Source organism: Ursus maritimus, unplaced genomic scaffold (assembly GCF_017311325.1).
Source record: "Ursus maritimus isolate PB19 unplaced genomic scaffold, ASM1731132v1 scaffold_4, whole genome shotgun sequence".
Lineage (NCBI taxonomy): Eukaryota > Metazoa > Chordata > Mammalia > Carnivora > Ursidae > Ursus > Ursus maritimus.
In genome coordinates this window covers 67,480,149-67,502,385 of record NW_024426552.1, presented here as the reverse complement: position 1 = coordinate 67,502,385, position 22,237 = coordinate 67,480,149, and the positions used below count along the sequence as shown (strand labels likewise).

Here is a 22,237-nt window from a genome sequence, read left to right as displayed (position 1 = left end):
TGATCAGTGCTAACTCTAGTTTTGAGGTCTAACTTTATCCCTACAGAAAAATCTGCCTGGTAAGGCATTTCATTTTTCTAATGTCAGAATTGGGAGGAAATGGAGGATGGACTCCCTGGAACTTGAAAGGTACTAATTTAAAATGTTAGGATTCAGTGAAAAATACAAAGGTTTCCCATATGCAGAAGTCTTGGGCATAAAAAATCAGGGACTGGTCAGGAGACATTTGAGGGGCTTTTATTAAGGAGATGAGATGTTAAGCAGGAGTGGAGAAGAGAATGATTCTTACAGAAGGGGGGGTGGAGGTTACCTACTGAAAACATTGCCTGATGTTCTGCTTAGTCATTGAGATTTCTAGATTATTATTTAGTAGGAGAATTTGGTTTTTTATGATACTAAAAAGTAAGATTGTAGCCAGGAAATAGATAATGGTAACAGGCTGTTTTAGCATGATAATAGGATTTTTGGTCATTTCTCCCCTTGTATTTCATGTGATATTTTGTATTTCTAAGCTGTTCCATTTGCTTTGCTTTTACATTTTGGATGACAGTTCTTGAATGGTAAATATGTTCCTAAATATTTATATAAACAGAGTTTACATTAAATCATTACAGTGCTGAATTGAAAGTTGAAGCTATTGCTTCTTTTAACAGTCTGGATTTATTTGCTCAGCAATGTTTGGGTTTTAGGTTAATTAATTAGCTATTAAAGTTTTTTTCCCCCTGCAGGGAAGTAACTTCTGAAACTAATCCCAATCTTTCTTTTCTCTCTTTCTTTACAACAATTGCTTTTATAATGAGATTTCTTAGGAATACCACGGTCATACTCTGGCAAAGTAATGAGGGCCTGAACTTATGAACAAGACATTAAGACCAGAAATTGAATGAAATGGATATGAAGGATATTTTAAAGGAAGAATAAGTATAGATGAAATTTAATAGCGGTTTAAATAGAAGCAACTAACAGAGTGAAAGTAGTAAAGGCTAATGGTTTTTAAACTTTTATTATGGTACCCTGGTTTTCAAATGAATCCTACGTGGAGCAACATCAATAGTCAATTAAACAACAAGGCAAGTGATTTCAAATGGTTTCCTTGGCTCTTGATGAGTTGACAGATGTTACCAGTACTACCCCGTTATTTATGCAAGGAGACAATGCCAAGTTTGAAGTGACTGAAGAATTAGCCTTCGTGGAACAAACTATAGGCAAGAATATTTTCAAAATGGAATAATACACTTTAAATGGTTGAATTGCATGGTATGAATTCAATCTCAATAGTTTTATTTTCTTAAAAAGAATATATGAGAAAACATTATTTCGGTATATAATCCAAAGTGGACTCCACTAAGATGTGTTACAGCTGATGGTGGGGAAGTATGTATAGAGCTGAAAAAGTTCAGTTGGACTAATGTACAAAGCTTGAGAAAGGGTAAAGTATTTAAAGCTTATGGGCTGTGCATTGTATTACATGAGCAGTACTTTGTGGAAAACATTTGAATTTATTATGTGTCATTGAACCAGTAGTGTCAACAGCAATCTTCATTTGGTTTAATGGATTTAACCATTATTGCTCCCATGAATTTTCCTCTGATACAGAAGTGAATATCCTGACTTACTCTACTGTATAGCAGTTTAGTATGTTAGAATTGGTCAAGTTTCATTGGGAGTTTTTGAGTATAGATCTAAGGTTAAGTTTTTCTGGATGAGAAGAACTACTCTCAAACCACTATTTTATATAACACTGGAAAATGGCTTTGGAAATTAGCTTTTACTGAAGACTTGAAAATGTTTCTTAGTTAATTAAACCTAATATTACAAGGGGAAAACAGTGCTTATAGTGAAACTTCTAATGTAAAGTTGTTCTGACAGCTGCTGATTTTGAATCACAAAATGCTTTTGTACACTTCCCATGTTGTTACAAGTTACGACAAGGAGCACAATCTCCATTCCCATACACATGTGGAGTAGATTTGTTTTCCAACCTCAAACTATATTTTCATCAGATTTTAGACCTTGATGTGAGTGCAAAAGAAATTTCCATATTTCATGACCATTAAACCGTAACTTTACCTCATCTTCAGGTGGAAGTAATTAATCTGCAGTGTAATGGCACGCAGAAGGCAAATATCAAAAAAATGATCTAGTAGAATTCTGTAAATGCCTTCCAAGTGATGAATGATTCTTTAATTAGAATTATATTTTCCTGGATTAATGTCAGTATTTTTGTGACAAAACAGTTTTAAAGAATATGTAAAATCTCATTGCAGATAATCATTAGCAGATAAATATTTGTAGTCAACTTTGATGATAGGGAACACTAACTTTGAACCCCAATTCAGTGATATGCTACTTCCTCCCCATAAAAAATAATTCCAGTCTTATTAGTACATCTGTGTGGTCAAAGTTATATTCTATTATTATTATTTTATTCTGTTACTATCGTTATTATCATCATTATGTGTTAAATCTCATCAGTAAAAATATGTGAAAGTTTTTTTCTCTTTCGTTATATAAGTATGTATGCAATATCCTTGACTTTACCTCTTTACCCACAAAGCTTAATGCATTTACTTTCTGGCTCTTTATAGACAAGTTTGCTGACTGCAGTCAAAATTTATTCTTTGAATGTCCTACTCTCTCAGTTCTTAGACCTCTTCTTTGTTGATGATCTCGTCATTCATTCTACTTTACTATTGGTCATACCTTACGCTAGTGGCTACCAAACCTTAATCTCTTCATGATATGTTTCTCATTTTCTAAGCACTGCCTTCTATCAGTTCTGCTGATGCCTTCTTGTACTTAGTTTTCAACAGTCTTTTGTGTCTGCTAGGACCTATAGTCCAGTGACTCTACCTCCTTTTCACTAGCATTCCTTTTCCTCCTCATCTCTTTCCTTTCCAGTTTAAAGTCAACCCTCATTTATCATCATCGCTCTCTTGCATACACTCATGCTTTTTGCTTTCTGTCATACATAGTATTCACTTGGCTAAAGCACAGCTTTGGGAAATTTAACTCCTTCCATCTCTGGAATAATGCCGAATTAGGGTCACCTTAAATATTAAGGTCTTGATCTCAGGGTCATGAATTCAAGCCCTGTGTTAGGCTCCACACTGGACATGGAGCCTCCTTAAAAAGGGCAGGGTGCCTGGGTGGCTCAGTAGGTTAAAGCATCCTGCTGTTATTTTCACCTCAGGGTCGTGAGATCAAGCCCCGCGTTGGGCTCCGTGGTAGGTGTGGAGGCTGCTGAAGATCCTCTGTCTCCCTCTCTCCCTCCCCCATCTTGTGCTCTCACTCTCTAAAAAGAAAAAAGATATAGAACAATTCCATCACTCCCCAAAATTCCTCCATATCTTTTTGAGGTTAGCCCCTCGCCAATTCCCATCCTTTGCCCCTTTCAGAATATCCTATAAATTAAATCATATGGGAGGTAACCTTTGAGCCTGGCTTCTTCCTCTTATCATAGTGCATTTGAGAGTCCTCCGTGTTGTTGATGTATCAGTATTTCATTTTTATTTCTGAGCAGCATTCTGTTGTATGGTTCATTCTTTCTCCAGTTGAGGTATATTTGGGTTGTTTCTAGTTTTTGGTGCTTATGAATGAAGCTTCTGTAAACATTTGCTATAAAAATTTGCATACAGCTTTTTTGTGAACATATTTTCACTTTGGGAAACTAAAGTGGAATTTTGGGTTATATCGTAAGTGTATGTTTAACTTTTATAAGAAACCGCTAAACTATTTTCCCAAGTGACTATACCATTTTGCCGTCTATAGTAACTTAGGAGCTTTCCATTTCATCTGTATCCTTCACAGCACTTGGCATTGTCACATTTCTTTATTTTAGTCATTCTACCAGGCATGTACTTGTTTCTTATTGTGGTTTTAACTTGCATTTCATTAAGGACCAAACATGTTGAGCATCTTTTCATGTGCTTATTTGCCATCTGCATGCAAATACACATATTGGGGGTGGTCAAGTGTCTCTCTGATTCTTTTGCCCATTAAAAAAATAGGATTATTTGTTCTTATTGTGAGTTTTGAGTGTTCTTTATGTATTTATTTAATATCAGATATGTGATTTGGAGTTTTTTCTCCCATAAACTTGTTTTTTTGAATTAATAGAAAAATCGTTGTTTTCTTGAAAGACCTCTTGGTATTTTCCAAAGTAATGCTACATTTGATTTCATTTTTATATACAATATTAACTTCATATTTCCAAGTGTAATATAAAATAAAAAGTAAAATGGTAATGAATCTACATTAGTTATTTTCTGAAATATGCAGAAATCCAAACTGAAAGTTTGGTAGAAATATTAGGCTTTGTTTTTCTGCCTATTAATATGGAACATAAGTTTTATTATATATTTCAAAGAATATTATAAATAATTTTTATATTCAGTAGATAAGATAAGTGTTCTTACATAACGTCTGTTACCTAAAAAACTGATTAAACCAATGTTTAGTATCAGACTGAAGCACTAAAAGGATTTAATTTTCATCAGATGGAAAATAAATTTCCGTTGGAAGATATTTTTAACATGTAACTTGTATTTATTCTAATTATATAGAATATAATTTGTCAGATCCATGCTTTGCTTGCACCGATTAAAATGCTGTTACCACGTTATGTATTAAATTAATGGCACAATCTCAAGCAAAGTTCCTCATTCACAGTGAATAATCTAAAAGTTCATAATGAAATTCATAGAGACTTGGTACTATTAGAACAGATTATATAAAATTTTAGAAGTACTAATGTAAAAGTATTGTAGTTGCTACTAAGTTTTTATTTATTTATTTATTTATTTATTTATTTATTTATTTGACAATGAGAGAGAGCCAGCCAGCGAGAGAGGAAACACAGGCAGGGGGAGTGGGAGAGGAAGAAGCAGCCTCCCAGCAGAGGAGCCTGATGTGGGGCTCGATCCCAGGACTCTGGGATCATGCCCTGAGCCGAAGGCAGATGCTTAACGACTGAGCCACCCAGGTGCCCCACATTTTGAGATTCTAACTTAAATTTCCTTTTGGTATTTTAATTTTGATTTCGTACTGCCCACATGACATCAGTTACTTAGTGCTAATATGCTTAGATATTATTACAAGCTGTGGTGGATGCACAATATACAACGGATAGAAAAATAAGGTGTGGAAATTGCCATAATTGATGTTCAGTTTATTTTTATTTTTATTTATTTTTTTAGAATTAGGAGAGTGTTTGTTTTCCTCGTATGATTCCTAGACCAACTCATACTTAAATCTTTAAAATTGTGAACCAGGTCTGCCTGGGATGTTGCTTACTGGAGGTGATTGATTATTCTTCAGTCTTGTCTGTTTAATAAAGCAGAAGTCTAAAACCGAAGTCAAAAAACAACTCCCCACCTGTCATTTGCTGTTTCATCTTAAAGAAGCTAGACCACTTAAAAAAATTACAGTACAAATGTATAATTTCATAGCTCCACAAAAGAAAAGAAGCCTAGAGGAAATGAAAGAACTTTTTCTTCATTTTTTTTTGTGGGGGAAGGTGATGACCCCAACTTGTTATTTTTTTAAATGGGCAAACATTGCTAATTTTCCTCCCCCCCCCTTTTTTTTTAAAGAGAGTGAGCACACGAGCAGGGTTGGGGGGTGGCAGTGTGGGGACAGGCTGATGGAGGGAGAGAATCTTAAGCAGGCTCCACGTTCTCACAGCCCTGAGATCGTGACCTGAGCTGATATAAACAGTAGTCAGATGCTTAAGCTTACCCAGCTGAGCCACCCGGGCAGGCGCCCCTGCCAGTTTCTAAAGTTGAAAATGGCAGGAGTTGAAGTTTCTCCCTGACCTGCATTCTAGGGAAGGAAAGTCATTCTATTCTACTGGACGGGTTGGTTTCAAAACTTTGCTACCCAGAAAAATTACTTTTTTCATTAGTTAAGACTTCTGGGTTTTGTTGGGTTTTTTTGTCAGTTTGATTTAACTGAAATGTCTTCATGTTACTGTGGCACCTTCAGTTTGTATGTAATGACCTGATTTATACTTCATTGGTTGTAGTTTAGTCTCAGATTATTTCCTGTAGAATTTAGTTTCCTGCGTAGTACAGGCATACCTTGCTCTATTGTGCTTCACAGATACTGCATTTTTCTTTTAAAGAAGGTTTGTGGTAACTCCGCATCATGCTTGTGTATTAGTGCCATTTTTCGAATAGCATTTGCTCACTTCTTAATCTCTGTCACGTTTTGGTAATTCTTGCAGTATTTCAGACTTTCTCATTATTATATTTGTTATGGTGATCAGTGATTACAACTTGCTGAAAGCTTAGATGATGGTTAGCGTTTTTTAGAAGTAATATATTTTTAAATTAAGGAATGTACTTTTTTTAGACACAATGTTATTACACACTTAATAAACTATAGTAGAGTGTAAATATAGCTTTTATGTGCACTGGGAAATTTAAAAATTCATTTGACTCATGTCATTGTGATATTTGCTTTATCGTGGTAGTCTGGAACTGAACGCTGCAGTATCTCTGAGGTATGCTCGTATATGTGTTCTTCTTAGACTGATAAATGATCTTTATAACCTCCTGGAAGGACTATATGCCAAAGATATGTTTTCTAAATTCTCTGAAGTTTTAAGCAAATAACTGAGTATGTGATTACTAGCCCATGTATTTATTTCAGTAATCCTCTTGTTTCCCTTTTCCAAAATTTATTGTCTAAGTTAAGGACGTTTTCATTTGGGATATGTAGCCCAGCCAATGGGTTGTAACTATAATCAATATGTAAATATAATGATAATCATTTATTTATTAACCTCTTCATTTCTATTTTTATAACTAACATTTATTGAGCTATTAAAGTGTACTGGATTTCATTTTTAAATTAGTTCCCACAAGTTATTTAACATTTGGTTCTGAGGTATGTTTCATTAATATTTTTATTTTACAGATAAGAATATCAAGTCTTAAGAGTTTAAATAACATGCTCAGTTTCTCACAGTTAAGAAATGCTGAGATCAGCATTAAAACCCAGCTGATCTGGCTGTAGAACCTGTATTTTTAAGTACTTATAATGCTTCTCAAAGTAGTGCATTATCTTTTTTGGTTAGTGTAATATTCATTATTGCTGTAAATTTTGTTATACCTGCCCTTTTTTATGACTTACTAATTATGGATGATTCCTTCTGTTGTCCAGTATGTATTACTAGATAGGCTATGTGAACTTTGTCATAGGTTAAGTATTATCATAAATATTTTTGACCTAGATTTTATGAAGACTTCATTATTAAAATAATTGCTGCTTCATCTGATTAATCAGGACAGTAGATACCATTTCTTGAGTATATAGCACTTTGCAATTCACTATCATAACAGAGAAGTGGTTTGGGGGAGGAATTTTTGGAGAAAATGATCCTAGAGGAGAGAAAAAACATGATAGTTCTAGGAATTGCAAGAAGGCCACTTTGATTAGAGCTCAGAAAGTAAAGGAAGGAATTGTGAAGATAGACATGAGAGAAAGGCACGGCCCAGTTTTTGTGTTTTGTGTTTTTTAAATTCTAAGAACAGTGGAAGGCCAGGGATCGTATTTAAAGATGATCAAATTTACTTAAATTAACAAAATCTGAGAGTGGTATGGAATTGTAAGGAGACGAGGGTGGATCCCAGAGAGACTGCTGTTAGGAGGATATTATAGAATAGTCCAGTCCAGGGTATGCCGTGTCTTGAACTTGATTGATGACAGTGGGAAATGGAAAGAAGTTGGGGAGATTTCGCAGGTATTTAGTAGGTAGAAACCTGTTCATTAGTTAAATATGGAGAGGAGATGAAGTAAAGTTGTGTGAGCCTCTGGGTTGTGAAACTAGATGGATAGGAGTACCATTCATAAATAAGGAATCGAGGGAAGGACTAAGCTGTGGGTTGAAGATCACAAGTTTAGTGTGAGATATGATGTATCTGAGATCCCCAAGTGTCGTAGAAGTGGATTGTTTGTTCAGTACGCAGCTCGGATGTGTGAGTTTGGAGATCAGATTTGAGTATAAATAAGGCTGTGGAAGTAGATGAGTTTCCCTTCTTGCCAAAGAAAAGAAAGAAAAAGCAAAAGACTTAGGAGGAAGCCTTGAAAAACTGAAACATTTCATGGTGGGAGGGAGGAAGGTGAGCTGGGAAGAGCACCCAGAAGGAGTAGTTGGAGAAGCTGCAGGAGCATGGCTGCCATAGAAGCTAAGGGAAAAGTGAGTTTAAAAAAAAAGAAGGGGATCACTTGAGTTAAATGCTGTTGAGAGGTCTAAGGTCACTGAAAAGACTTGCAAGATGTGATGTGCAAGAACCATTTGATGAAGTGGGTGCAAAAGCCAGATTGGAATGGTTCAAAGAGGAAGAAGCAGCGTAGTTGAGACTGCTAGCAGTCAGATTAATACATCAGGCCACAGTGAGCTAGTTTATGCATAAAGGTTATGTCCTTATCACTTGTATATAATTTGCAACAGTAATTACCCATATATCAGAGGAAGAATTCTTACCCGTAAGTAGCTCAAGTGTGTGCAGTGTTAAAATTACTAGGGAGAGTGGGGCACCTGGGTGGCTCAGTCATTAAGCGTCTGCCTTCGGCTCAGGGCGTGATCCCGGCATTCTGGGATTGAGCCCCACATCAGGCTCCTCCGCTGAGAGCCTGCTTCTTCCTCTCCCACTCCCCCTGCTTGTGTTCCCTCTCTCGCTGGCTGTCTCTCTCTGTCAAATAAATAAATAAAATCTTAAAAAAAAAAAAAATTACTAGGGAGAAACACCACAGTGGGAAGAATTTGTGGTCTCAATGGGTAACCATTAGAAGAGAAACCCTAGGCCTCTTGGGCATTGGAAATTACCATTAGTGGAACACCTTGTTTTTCTTCCCCATGTTACTGCTTCCTGAATTGTAAGTAGTATTTACAAACTTCTTGTTATTTTTCGAGTGAGTTTTTCCTCTTAATCTTAAAATCACTCAAAGGCTGTATAGATATCTTTCTTTTTAGTAGAGGGGCCCTAGCCCTCAAGGGGAAAAACAATAAAGGAATTTTCTGTAAAGAAATTTCATTTAAGTGTAATATTTTTCTTAGTGAAATATGTATCAATCATTTTATTTTTTTTGTTTTGATTCAAAAAACATACCAAAGTACCAAAGTCAGGAATAAGATACGAGCACATTATTGTATTGCTATTGCTTTTTAATATAATGTTTGAGAATAGTAGCCAGCAAAAGTACACAAAAGAAAAATATTACAGGCAAAAACACTATTTTTGCAACCAACATTATTTTATACTTGAAAAATCCATGAGAGTCAACTGAAAAATTATTGCAAGCTAATAAATTTTGTTAAGTAGAAAACCATATACTTTGTATACACCCACAGTAGAAGATATAACAGAAGAAAACACCTTATTTACAGTATCAACAACAGGGAAATGTGGAAAATCCCATATGAAGAAATCATTGAAACACTGTTGAGGACATGAAACCAAAGTTGGTTAAATGGGAGGCCAGGGCATATCCCCCCCCCCCTTTTTTTGGTGAGAGAGGTCAACATAGAGGATATCAGTTTTTTATAAGTTAACATAAACATTTCAGGCAGCTCTCCCTTTCCCCACCCCGAATACTAGATAAGATAATTCTGAAATAATATGGGAAGTGGATGAACAAAACAAACTAGAAGAACAATGAGGGGGGGATCAGCCCTACCAGATGATTAAGTGTATAATAACGTCATAAAACGCTTTCACTCTGGCTTATGAATAGTCAGACCAATGGAACAAAATAGAATTAAAGGTCTAGAAATAAACCCATGGAAATTATTAGTGTATGAGTTTGATAAAGAAGTGCTCACAAAAAGAACTTCTCAGTAAATGGTGTTGGGAAGACTGATGGTCATCTGAACCTCTGGATGAACCCGAAATGTATCAGACTTAATGTGAAAGATGAAACTGCAAATGAGTCTTGAAAATACAGGCAGAATCTCTACACCCATGCCAACATTTGTGATTGTCTTTTTTATTTTAACTATCTTATTGGGTGTGAAGTGGTATCTCATTGTGGTCTTAATTTGCATTACCCTAATGAGTAATGATGTTGAGCATCTTTTCATGTACTTACTGGCTATTTGCATATCTTCAGAGAAATGTCTATTCAGATCCATTGCCTATTCTTAGATTATTTGTCTTTTTAACTGTTGAGTTGTAAGTGTGCATGTCATACACTGGATGCACATCCCTTGTCAGATACATAATTTGCAAATAATTTACCCCATTCCCTGGGTTATCTTTTCACTTAAAAAAAAAAATAACATGGAAGTTTACCATTTTAATCATGTTTAAGCATAGAATTTAGTGGCTTGAAGTATATTTACAATATTGTGTGACCAAAAAACCTGTAACCATTAAGCAGTGTAACTCTCCTTTCCTCCCTCTCCCAGTCCCTGGTAACCTCCATTCTGCTTTTGTCTCTCTGAATTTGCCTGCTCTAGGTACTTCATCTCAATGGAATCATTCAATATTTATCCTTTGCCTGTCTGGCTTCTTTCATTTAGCATAACTTTTTCAAGGTTCATCCATGTTGTAGCATGTATCAGAATTTCATTTCTCTTTATGACTGAATAATACATCATTGTATGTATATATCACATTTTATTTATGCATTCATCTGCTGATGGACACTGGGTTGTTTCCATCTTTTGGCTATTGTGAATACTGCTTCTCTGAGCATTGAGGTATAAATATCTGTTTGAGTGAGTCCCTGTTTTCTTTTGGGTATGTACATAGGAATAGAATTGTTGGGTCACATGGTAATTCTATGTTTAACATTTTGAGGGGCTGCCAGACTATTTCCCATAGCAGCTACCTTTTTTCCTTTTTCCTTTCTTGATAGTGTTTTTTGAAGAACAGACGTTTTTAATTTTTATGAACTACATTGTATTTTTTGTTCGGTTGATTGGATTTTTGGTGTCCTGTTTAAGAAATCATTGCTGAATCCAGGGTCAAGATATTTCTATGTTTTCTTCTAAATGTTTTATAGTTTTAGTTCTCACATTTAGGCCTATGGTCTATTTTGAGTTAAGTTTCGTATATGGTTGAGGTAGGGGTCCAACTCTGTTCTTTTACATGTGGGTATCAGATATGCCCCAGCATCATTGTTGAAAAGAGTATTTTCCCCCCATTGAAGTATATTGGCACCCATGTTGAAAATCGGTTGACCGCAAATGTAAAGGTTTATTTCTGGACTCTCAAGTCTGTTCTCTGACAGGTATGTCTATCCTTATGCCATTACCACACTACCTTACTTACTACTGTAGCTTTGTAGTAGGTTTTGAAATTAGGAGATGTGAGTCTTACTTAGTTTTTCTTTTCAAGATTGTTTGGCTATTCTGTATTCCTTGCACTTCCAAATGAGTTTTAGGATTAGGTTCTCAGTTTCTGCTTTGAAATCTGTAGATCTACGTATAGAGTATGAACCATCTTAAACAATAAGAAGTCTGCTAGTCCGTGAATATTATGCAGAATTAATTTTATTCTAATCAGTTCACTAATTTTCTTCTCTATCTTTTCTCACTTCTGAGAAATGACTTTAACTTCTGAACTTGATAAGCTCTATCTCTACATTCTCTATTTCAAAATATGGAAGTATTATTTTTTCTAAAATAAAACTTGTACTCTCCCTTTTCATCTTAGGTCCTCTGAGATCTTGTTCTTTTGATTATTAACCATAATATTTCAGTTTAATCTAGTATTTCATTTCTCTTCACTGGCTTCTTCCTTTCTGGCTTCAGATAATTCAGTTTCCCCATCCTTATCAATACTTGCTCTCTTGAATGGATTGCCTCCTGATTATTACTTCTCATCTCCTTTTCTTCATTTCTTTCACTTCCCAACTTTCTTAGTAAGTGGTCTTCTTAAGAAAAAAAAATTGCATTCTGAACGGAAAAAAAAGTGGTCTTCTTTCCCAGCTTCCATTGCTTCATTAGTTATTCACTTATTAACCCTTTGGCCAAGTGCCTTAGCTTTTCTGGACTTCAGTATTTCTTTTTTTGTGAAATAAGTGAATTGGTCTTGATAGTTGTATTAAGCTCTCATTCTAGCCTCTGAACCCTTGAAGTCCTTACTTAAAACCCCAGTATACATACGTGGAACTATTCTGTCCTGAAATCTAGGTGGCGTGCTTAGAGCCGTTTGCCACACCAGCATGAGCATCTGTGTGGTTCTTTCAGCTCTAAAATTTGGTAACTCCATAGCAGATACAGAAATCAATCTATGTATCTATCTATCTTCCTTCCTTCCTTCCTTCCTTCCTTCCTTCCTTCCTTCCTTCCTTCCTTCCTTCCTTCCTTCCTTTCTTAAACAGAAGTTGCATTCTTGAAAGTTTCAAGTAATTGTCGCCAAATTAAGTTCTCTTTTAGGCACCATTTATCCTGGACATTCTATAGTAACTAAATTCTTAGTTTCTTTGTTTTTTTCCACTACATTTTCTTTCTTTGGCTTTAATCACATACACAGTCTCTTTAAAAGTGCTATTCACTTTAAATTCTAACACTTGCAAGAAGCTTTTTCAAATCATACCAGCTCAGTAACATTTTCCCCAATAATAATCCACTGAATAATCATTTATGCCATTCATTTGGCATTTAAAAATTGCACAGTATTTTAAGCTACATAAAGATAATTTAAACTCCTATTTGGACCAAAAGAAATATGATCTAGTGGAATAGAGATGTACAAAATAATTATTGAGTTGACAGTAATAGTAATGAGTGCTATAGGAGAGGCTCAGATGAAGTTCTGTGGAAGTTTAGGAAAGATAAAAGATACTTTTCCCCTGGAAAACTAGGACAAAGGATCCCAGAGGATATGGGTTGGGACTTGAAGGAAATGTGGCACCTTGAACACACAGAGATGGGCATTCTTTTTCTCTTTTTTCTTTTCTTTTCTTTTCTTTTTTTTTTTAAGATTTTATTTATTTTAGAGAGAGAGTTTGTGGGGGCAGGGGAGGGGTGGGCAGAGGGAGAGGAGAGAGAGAATCTCAAGCAGGCGCCGCATTGAGCGTGGAGCCTGTCGTGGGGCTCAGTCCCATGACCCCGCGATCATGAGCTGAACCGAAATCAAGAGTCGGGACGCTCAATTGACTGAGCTACCCAGGTGCCCCTGGGTGGGCATTCTTGACTGAAGGAGCAGTGTGAATCTGCAGCAGAGGTAGAAAAGCACAAGATGGTAGGTATTTTGATTTGGCTGGAGGAAAAGTTTTAAGAAGAGAGGTAGTGAGATAGAAGGTTGTAAAGGTAAACCAGAGCTGGGTGTAGTTTTATTAGTTGTCTCTTTATAATTTGTGTATTTTGCTTTCCCAGTAACATTGTAAGCTGTCTGAAGCCAAGTGATGAATCTTACACTTTAAATCTTCCGGGGTTATGGGCAGGGTTATGGTAGAGGGCAAGTATTCAGTAAGATTTTGTTGAATGTATCAAACAGTAGCTTCCCAAAAAGTATTATTCAGGATAACTTACTCTCACACCCTTCTGTTTACTGTGGTTTTATCAGTAAAAACTATTTGTTAGGTTTTTTTAAAAGATTTTATCTATTTATTTGACAGAGAGAGAGACAGCCAGCGAGAGAGGGAACACAAACAGGGGGAGTGGGAGAGGAAGAAGCAGGCTCCCAGCAGAGGAGCCTGATGTGGGGCTCGATCCCAGAACACCAGGATCACGCCCTGAGCCAAAGGCAGACGCTTAACGACTGCGCCACCCAGACGCCCCAGTAAAAACTATTTTAGATCTCCATAGTAATGGTTCCTAACAGCTAATCAGCCCTTATGAAACTTTAAAAAATAAAATGGAGGGGGTAGGGGCAGGAGTCGTGTGTCTGATTAGCAGTACTCAGTTTGATTCATTCCCCAAAAGGACATGAGAAATGCTGGTTTGAGTTGAGAAAAAGGATCACTATAGACAAACCTTTTGAAACTTAGTCTCTAATTTAAGTTCTTTTTATGTTTTAATAAATTAGATTTTTAAGAATATTTCCTAGGATTCAGATTTCATTTAACCACAAATATTTGTTGAAAAGAAATGAAGAATTGAAAAGGTGTACCCAAGAATATGTTGGACTATATATGGGTAACATTTTCTTTTTTCAAAAAATTTTCTAAAATATTATTTTGTATGATTGAATAAAAAAGATTAAAAGCATCAGCTACTCTACTGAAACAGTGTTCACATTGCTGTAAGTTCCTGGTACTCTTGGTCTCCATGGAAAAAGTATGTTATGTACACACATAATAGAAAAGTAGGTAAATTGAGTATGCCTGCCCTCAGTCTTTTCTTTCCACTGGCGCATGCCAGCCTTTAATTTTTGTAAAGCAAAATATTTTTTACAAATTAAATTGGAAGATAAATTTAATTTAGGAGCAGAGTTTTTGTCATTTAAAAAGAACAAAGTATGACAGTTTTTAAGAGCCATTTATTTAGAGATTCTTGTGGTAAAGTAATTCATTATTTTACAATATTTGTTTTGTTTTAAACTTTCTGTATCATGTACTAGGTGAAAAACCATTTCGCTGCGATGAATGTGGTATGAGATTCATACAAAAATATCACATGGAAAGGCATAAGAGAACTCATAGTGGAGAAAAACCTTACCAGTGTGAATACTGTTTACAGGTAAGGGGTGGTTTGAAATATTCGTTTTTGTTCTTGGGTTTTTTAAAAAATCACTTTGTTGAGGTATGATGGACATTGAAATTTTTCCATCCTAATTAAATTATAAAATAATTCTATTAAATTAAATTAGAAAATGTTACGACTAGAATTGTTTGAAGAACTTCCCAGCTGCTGCTGATTAGATTTATAGTGGACATCTGGCTCAACAAATTAGTTTGAAATTGCTTATATTATTATACTTATATCTATCTTTATATTAATTACTTCTTTTTTTTCTTTTCTTGCTTGATGAAAAACACAAACTAAAACAAAAAACTGACTGCCAAAATCTGAATTTGACAGTATTTTTCCAGAACAGATCGTGTATTGAAACATAAACGTATGTGCCATGAAAATCATGACAAAAAACTAAACAGATGTGCCATCAAAGGTGGCCTTCTGACATCTGAGGAAGATTCTGGCTTTTCTACATCACCAAAAGACAACTCACTGCCAAAAAAGAAAAGGCAGAAAACTGAGAAAAAATCATCTGGGATGGACAAAGAGAGTGCTTTGGACAAATCTGACCTGAAGAAAGACAAAAATGATTACTTGCCTCTTTATTCTTCAAGTACTAAAGTAAAAGACGAGTATATGGTAGCGGAGTATGCTGTTGAAATGCCACATTCTTCAGTTGGGGGATCACATTTAGAGGATGCATCAGGAGAAATACATCCACCTAAGTTGGTTCTCAAAAAAATTAATAGTAAGAGAAGTCTGAAACAACCACTGGAGCAAAATCAAACAATTTCGCCTTTATCCACATATGAAGAGAGCAAAGTTTCAAAGTATGCTTTTGAACTCGTGGATAAACAAGCTTTACTGGACTCAGAAGGCAATGCTGACATTGATCAGGTTGATAATTTGCAAGAGGGGCCCAGTAAACCTGTGCACAGTAGCACTAATTATGACGATGCCATGCAGTTTTTGAAGAAGAAGCGGTATCTTCAAGCAGCAAGTAACAATAGTAGGGAATATGCGCTGAATGTGGGTACCATAGCTTCTCAGCCTTCCGTAACACAAGCAGCTGTGGCAAGTGTTATTGATGAAAGTACTACGGCGTCCATACTAGATTCACAGGCATTGAATGTGGAGATTAAGAGTAACCATGACAAAAACGTTATTCCAGATGAGGTACTGCAGACTCTGTTGGATCATTACTCCCATAAAGCTAATGGACAGCATGAGATATCATTCAGTGTTGCGGACACTGAGGTGACTTCTAGCATATCAATAAATTCTTCAGAAGTACCCGAGGTCACCCAGGCAGAGAATGTTGGATCAAGCTCCCAAGCATCCTCATCAGATAAAGCCAATATGTTGCAGGAATACTCGAAGTTTCTGCAGCAGGCTTTGGACAGAACTAGCCAAAATGATGCCTATTTGAATAGCCCGAGCCTTAACTTTGTGACTGATAACCAGACCCTTCCAAATCAGCCAGCATTCTCTTCCATAGACAAGCAAGTCTATGCAGCCATGCCCATCAACAGCTTTCGATCAGGAATGAATTCTCCACTAAGAACAACTCCAGATAAGTCCCACTTTGGACTAATAGTTGGTGATTCACAGCACTCGTTTCCCTTTTCAGGTGATGAGACAAACCATGCTTCTGCCACATCAACACAGGACTTTTTGGATCAAGTGACTTCTCAGAAAAAAGCTGAGGCTCAGCCTGTCCACCAAGCTTACCAAATGAGCTCCTTTGAACAGCCCTTCCGTGCTCCATATCATGGATCAAGAGCTGGAATAGCTACTCAGTTTAGCACTGCCAATGGACAGGTGAACCTTCGGGGACCAGGGACAAGTGCTGAATTTCCAGAATTTCCCTTGGTGAATGTAAATGATAATAGAGCTGGGATGACATCTTCACCTGATGCCACAACTGGCCAGACTTTTGGCTAAAAAAAAGTGTAAATAATACTGGCACTTTAGAACAGATTAATCAAGAGTGGGGTTACTCTGTGTAAAATGGAGTGCTGTACAGATTTAAGAGCAATGCGTTATAACAAGTTAAGCTGATATGAATAGCAAGATAATCCAATAACTGCATTTTGTTTGGTTAGTCAGCATTCTTTGAACTGCCTTACATGTTGTCACCTTTATAGAAGCAATGCATTACTTGTTTTAGAACAGAAACTTGCTATTCCACCTACACCAAGTTTAAAAGGAAAAAAAAAGACTTTCGCACAATTGTTTCCTAACTGATAACATTGTACATTCTTAGGAGATGAGTAATTGTGTGAAATTTACTCCTACTGTTTCTAAGTTTTTCGGCATAGTCATTGCACTTCAGCAGGGAATCTGAGTATACTTTACAGACAGAGTGAACTTCAGAGTTTAAATGTCAAGAGATTATGGCTTAAATAATTAGTGTGTCCTATAGGGGGAAAAAAGAAACCAAGAAACCACCTTTTAAAAAGAATGATATGCCATATACCCTTGATTTTCATTTTGCATTATATTGACATGTTTTTTTTTTTTTGAGAAAAAAAGTAATAAAAATCTGATAGTCTAAGACTCCACTATTTAAAAGCCTAATTACTTTAAAAATATGCATACTTTCAAAACTTTTACCAAAATACATAACTGTTGAAGCATTCACTTCTCTATGGAAGTATGCATATTGGTGTCAGTTTCTTTGTACAGTTGTACTTAGATATTTTTTATGATTTTTTCATGTGCAGGTATCAAGGTTTTGAAGTTTTAGTAAAAAGATATTCTGTAGATTACATTCCCAAGAACATAATGCTTACACAAAATGTATATTCCACGTTTTAAAGCTTAATTGTATTTTACTTTACATATACACTTCAGTTAACATAGAGCACTTAGAATCTATTTGGTATTTTTGATTTCTCAAAGTAAAAAAGAAATTAGATTTTTAGGTTTGATATGGTTGTGTCATAATCATCTCATAATTGACTATTTTAATTTTTGGCAATAAAAGGAAATTGGGTATCTTTGGAACTGTAAAACCTGGTTTAATCCTTCTCTTTCTAGAATCTTGATAGATTGGATAATTAAACAGTATCCAGAGAAACTAAAGAAATGGGCATTTTAATTGCTTATTTTATCTTGAATTACTTTTTAATGAACACTGCTCATTACAATTTTACAAACCAAAAGTGTTTACTAATTCTAGTAACTACAATTTCTTTTTCAGCTAGATGAGTGATCGGAAACTTTTTGTTGCATTTCAAAATCTAAATAAACTACAGACTTTATCCTTATACCACGATGTTTTTTTTTTATACTTTGTCTTAAATAATACAGCATGGTACAATAAATAGTGCTTTTATAATAAACACGTATATATACTTTTCTAAAGAATGACGGTTTGAGTTACACATTGGACAGTTTTACTTTTTGGAAAATACCATTAGTTCTATTGATATTATCCTCTTTAATTTGTTCCAACTTTTTATTTTAATTTCCAACAACTTTGTCACAATGCACATACTGATGTAGCACCAGTGATAATCTAAAATTAATATCCTTGGAAGGTGAAACTTTATTGTTGCTAATTTCCACTTTAACTTTTATATTGGCCCTATAGATCTGCAGTCTTTATTTCAGTATAGAATGTTATACATTTAAATTATTTTCTCTTTTATTTAATGTTATCCCAAGAGTGTTCTCATAAAGAAAGGGAGCAAAGAAAATATCCACCCTTAACATCTTTTACATTTATTTTGAATATTTTGGTGTTTTATGATAATGAGTATAAATTATGTTTAATGTGGTTTCCTCTATACTTTTGGTAATTAAGCTTTGCTTGAAATATTAAGTTTCCTATTTGACAGCTTTCTTTGCTGCCAAATTTTTCAAGAACTTTAGACTTCTTTGAAGTAGATATTTAAGTTCTGCCATTATTGACTTTTAAGAATGGTGTGTGTTGTGTTACACATCACGCAGTTGCAAGAAGGCTTTGTTCGGGTGCGATGTTAAAGATGGAACTGTGCCCATCCTGTGTAGGCGTTTGTATTTTTCTCATACTACTATTTGATGATAGGCATTTATTTCCTGAGTTGATTTTTTATTTTGAGCCTGATCAAAACTTTTGTTCTATTAACAACTTTGATGTAGTTCTTGGTACAGTATATAGTTTTTCGTTTGCTTTAACATCACCAGCACAGTTTTTAGAATGTGGCTCTACTGCCGAGCAGTTAGGGTAAGCTACGGAAGGACGGCCTTTGCAAATGGTAGTTATGCAAGCAGAAGTTCAGGTGTTACATTCCTGTCTTCAGCATATTTCTTTGAATCTACATAATGGCAGACTTTTCTACCACATTTTAAGCATTTTTGAGAAAAGTGATACTTTGGCATAACTTACTCACCATTTAAGTTATAGTAGTCCTAGCTCTCTTACTGTGAAATTCTAAATGCCTACCAGAGTCACCTTGTATTATCATCATATGATAAACATCTCAACAGTTTGGGTCCCCACTTGGGTGTAGAAAGTTATTTCATTTCTATCCGGGCATTAATAGTAAAAGTAAGTAGCCTTTTGTGCTGCTGTAGATCAGAGTATTGAGGATATGAGATACCCTTTTGCAATTTGTGTTTCTCATTTCTCTCAGTGAGCAAATCGTTCTATTAAAACATGCTCTTATACCATTGAACTTCTGGTCGTTGTGAGATATGCTTTTTCAGTTAGGACCTACTCTCAATGTTTGAAGATTGGAAACAGATTGTGTTAGATGGGGTAATAGCTGTTGAATACCTTCTAAAAACTTTTTGTTTTAACATCTTATTGTACACATATTTCATTTGGTTCAGAATATTTGGGTGGCTCTTAAATCTTTTCGATCTACTTGCAGATTTTCTACTTCACACCGTAGAAACCCATCCTTTTAGCTCTGGCTGAGGACTGTCAGTGGTCGGGTAATTTTCCCTTTCTGAGAGGCAAAAGAGGTGTTGTGCTCAGGGTAGGCTTTCATTTCCACAGGGGAGAGAAACTTGGAAAGTGCCAGTGAGGTTAGATCTTTTGCCACTTCTTTCATTTTATCAATTTGAGTTTTTAAAAGGGCTGTTTAAAAAAAAAAAAAAAGCCGGGAAACTTTAAAAGTAGGCATTACTGTAATTCTACATTTCTTAGACATAGAACATCTTAAACTAGAACTTGTTTTTTCACAGTATAATTACTTGAAGAAGCACTATTATAATCAATGAGAAACTTTTTGACACTGCAATTTAATTTAAACTTTTTCCGTTTCAAATTGCTTTATTTCAGGGAAATAATTTTCCAGTTGTTTTTGCTATATTCTGCAAATAAAACCGTATGTTTCCTTTTTTCACTTAAACTTTGGTAGGAAACAAAACTAAAGCAGACAAACATTTCTTGTTGTGTTTGTTGCTTTCTTTAATCCAATGGATAAAAAAGTAAAACCCTGTAAACATTATTTTATTTTTTTATGCAATACCATGCTGTAAATACGGTTCATCAAATAAGGATGTACCTATGATTGAATCTTTAATTCTGCACAGTTAGAGTTTATATATAAACGTGTCTTGACAATCAAGGACTTTTATGTGAGTCTTCCTTTATGATGTTTATTAATGTTATGCATTCCATTTGTTTTGAAGTGAGTACCAATGTGCTAATTTGTATTGTCTGAAAGTATGTAATGTTTTTACAGCTTGTTTTTAAGAATCTGTAAATATGTACAAACAAATCACAGTACTGCTTTATGTTAGAAGGCATATGATGTTGTACTGTATGTAAGCAATAATACATAGCAGTGCTAACTTTACAAGTAGCATCAGGAAAGTTCTAAAAACATTTCAGAGTGATTAATTATCCTTATTTCATTTAATAATGATTATCTTTAATCAGTTTTTATAAGCAAATTCCATTGTTCCTCCTATTGGAACATAACACTGTTTACACAGCATAATTGAAGTTGCAGGGGAGACAGGCTAAATCTGACTTCATCTGTACTCACTTTCACTAAGCATTGAATGGCCTTACCACTCTTCTGCAAGATGGAGGAAGACCGCAAAACTTAGTGCCCATCACACTGAAGGAAGGGGGTGTGTTGTTTTGTTTTGTTTTTTTCCTGCTTCTGTACTGCTGCCTAACTTTATGGTTTGCTTTGGATTTTAAATATTTGTTTCTGTTTTAGATTCAAGCCCATAAGTTTTGAGGTGACTTCAGCTCCATTGTGAAATAGTTCTCTTCATATTTCATAGCTACATTTCAATAATTCTGAACTTTCTACTTTGATTTTTAGATACTTATTTTTCAAGCTTGATTTCTCAGCTGATCAGATGAATTTATTCAACTTCAATACAAAGAAAGACAAACCTATTGTAGTTTGAATTGAGTAGATATTATACTGTACAGAACAGCTAACTATTTGAACACACACATCACTGCTTTAGAAATAAAACCGCCAATTTATAAATGTATATGACCTACATTTTATAGGAGAAATGTTTTTAAATGCTAGTCATTTATATAATGTGCTTTGAAGGATTTGCTAGTCCACTTCTGTCACTTTTTAGTACACTGGTATCTTTTATATGTAATGTATGCTTTTTATTATTGTAGCAAAGCATTTCAGTAGAACGAATTTTGCAACAATATGGGGGAAATTTTTCATTGTTGGATTTGAATTATACTGGATTTTATCTGTGTAGTCTTGTCTTTATTTTAATGCTGTCTGGAAGGGAACTTGGTATCCAAATAAAGCAGGTAACCTCATTTTACTTCAAGGGCATACTGTGTAGTGCTGAATTTAATCTGGAAATCTGATGATTTTGAAAAGAAAAACACGTTTATAAAAATTGTACAGAAGAAATTAAATGTGTGATGGAAATCCTGATGGTGGAGCACGTTGAATTTTCTGATATATAGTGTTATTTTCCTGGGATCCCCATGCCTTCTTTGTATTTCAACTAATAAAGGAAAAACCCTGTCATTAAAACTGGTAGGATAATAGGATATTCTGATTATACAGTATTACTTCTCCTATACCATTTTCTGACTGTTTCTCAGTCACTGTAAATTTTTATTTTCTATTTCCTATTGATAATTAAACATGTACATAATATAGACACTGTTGTATAAAACTGAATGAATTGGGTTGCTATGCTTGAATGGGTAACTAAATGGAAATATTATGGATACTGAGAATTCTTAATGTCAGAACAAATTTCCAGGAGAAAAAGTCATCATGTGTCCTGGGAAGGTCACAGCAGATGTTTCTTCAACCCCCTGGGTTATCTTTGTGAAAGAATCAACTCTAAACTCAGTATCTTATACAAGTGGGTCTTTCCTTCCCCACCTCCCCCCAAATATATGAGCACTAAATTTCAAAATCTACTCAGGTGAAAATTGCTTTGCAATGGAACTTATCACATTGAAATTTTCACTGTTAAAGATATTTGTGATATTTTTAAATACAAACTTTCACATCAGTAGTCAGCAGCCTGACAATTGAAATCTGGTAAGTCAGTGTGTTTTAAAATATATTTTACCCTCCAAATAGAATTGTTTTTAAACAATTGGGAGGACTTCTGTTTGTTTAAATGCATTTTTTAAATTGTCATTGTAAA

The 22,237-nt window shown here is 35.0% G+C and overlaps 1 protein-coding gene across 4 annotated transcripts in view; it reads left to right on the top strand.

Annotated features, from left to right (window-relative positions):
• The window catches only part of ZNF148 (zinc finger protein 148), a 113,703-nt gene extending 92,199 nt beyond the window's left edge, over positions 1–21,504 (top strand). For all 4 annotated transcript variants that reach the window (XM_040621355.1, XM_040621353.1, XM_040621352.1 and 1 more), the window contains 2 exons: positions 14,520–14,638; positions 14,981–21,504. In XM_040621355.1, the coding sequence (XP_040477289.1) occupies positions 14,520–14,638; positions 14,981–16,579 (1,718 nt within the window). In that variant the 3' untranslated portion in view covers positions 16,580–21,504. The remainder of the gene's footprint in view (positions 1–14,519; positions 14,639–14,980) is intronic.
• The last annotated feature ends 733 nt before the right edge of the window (positions 21,505–22,237 follow it).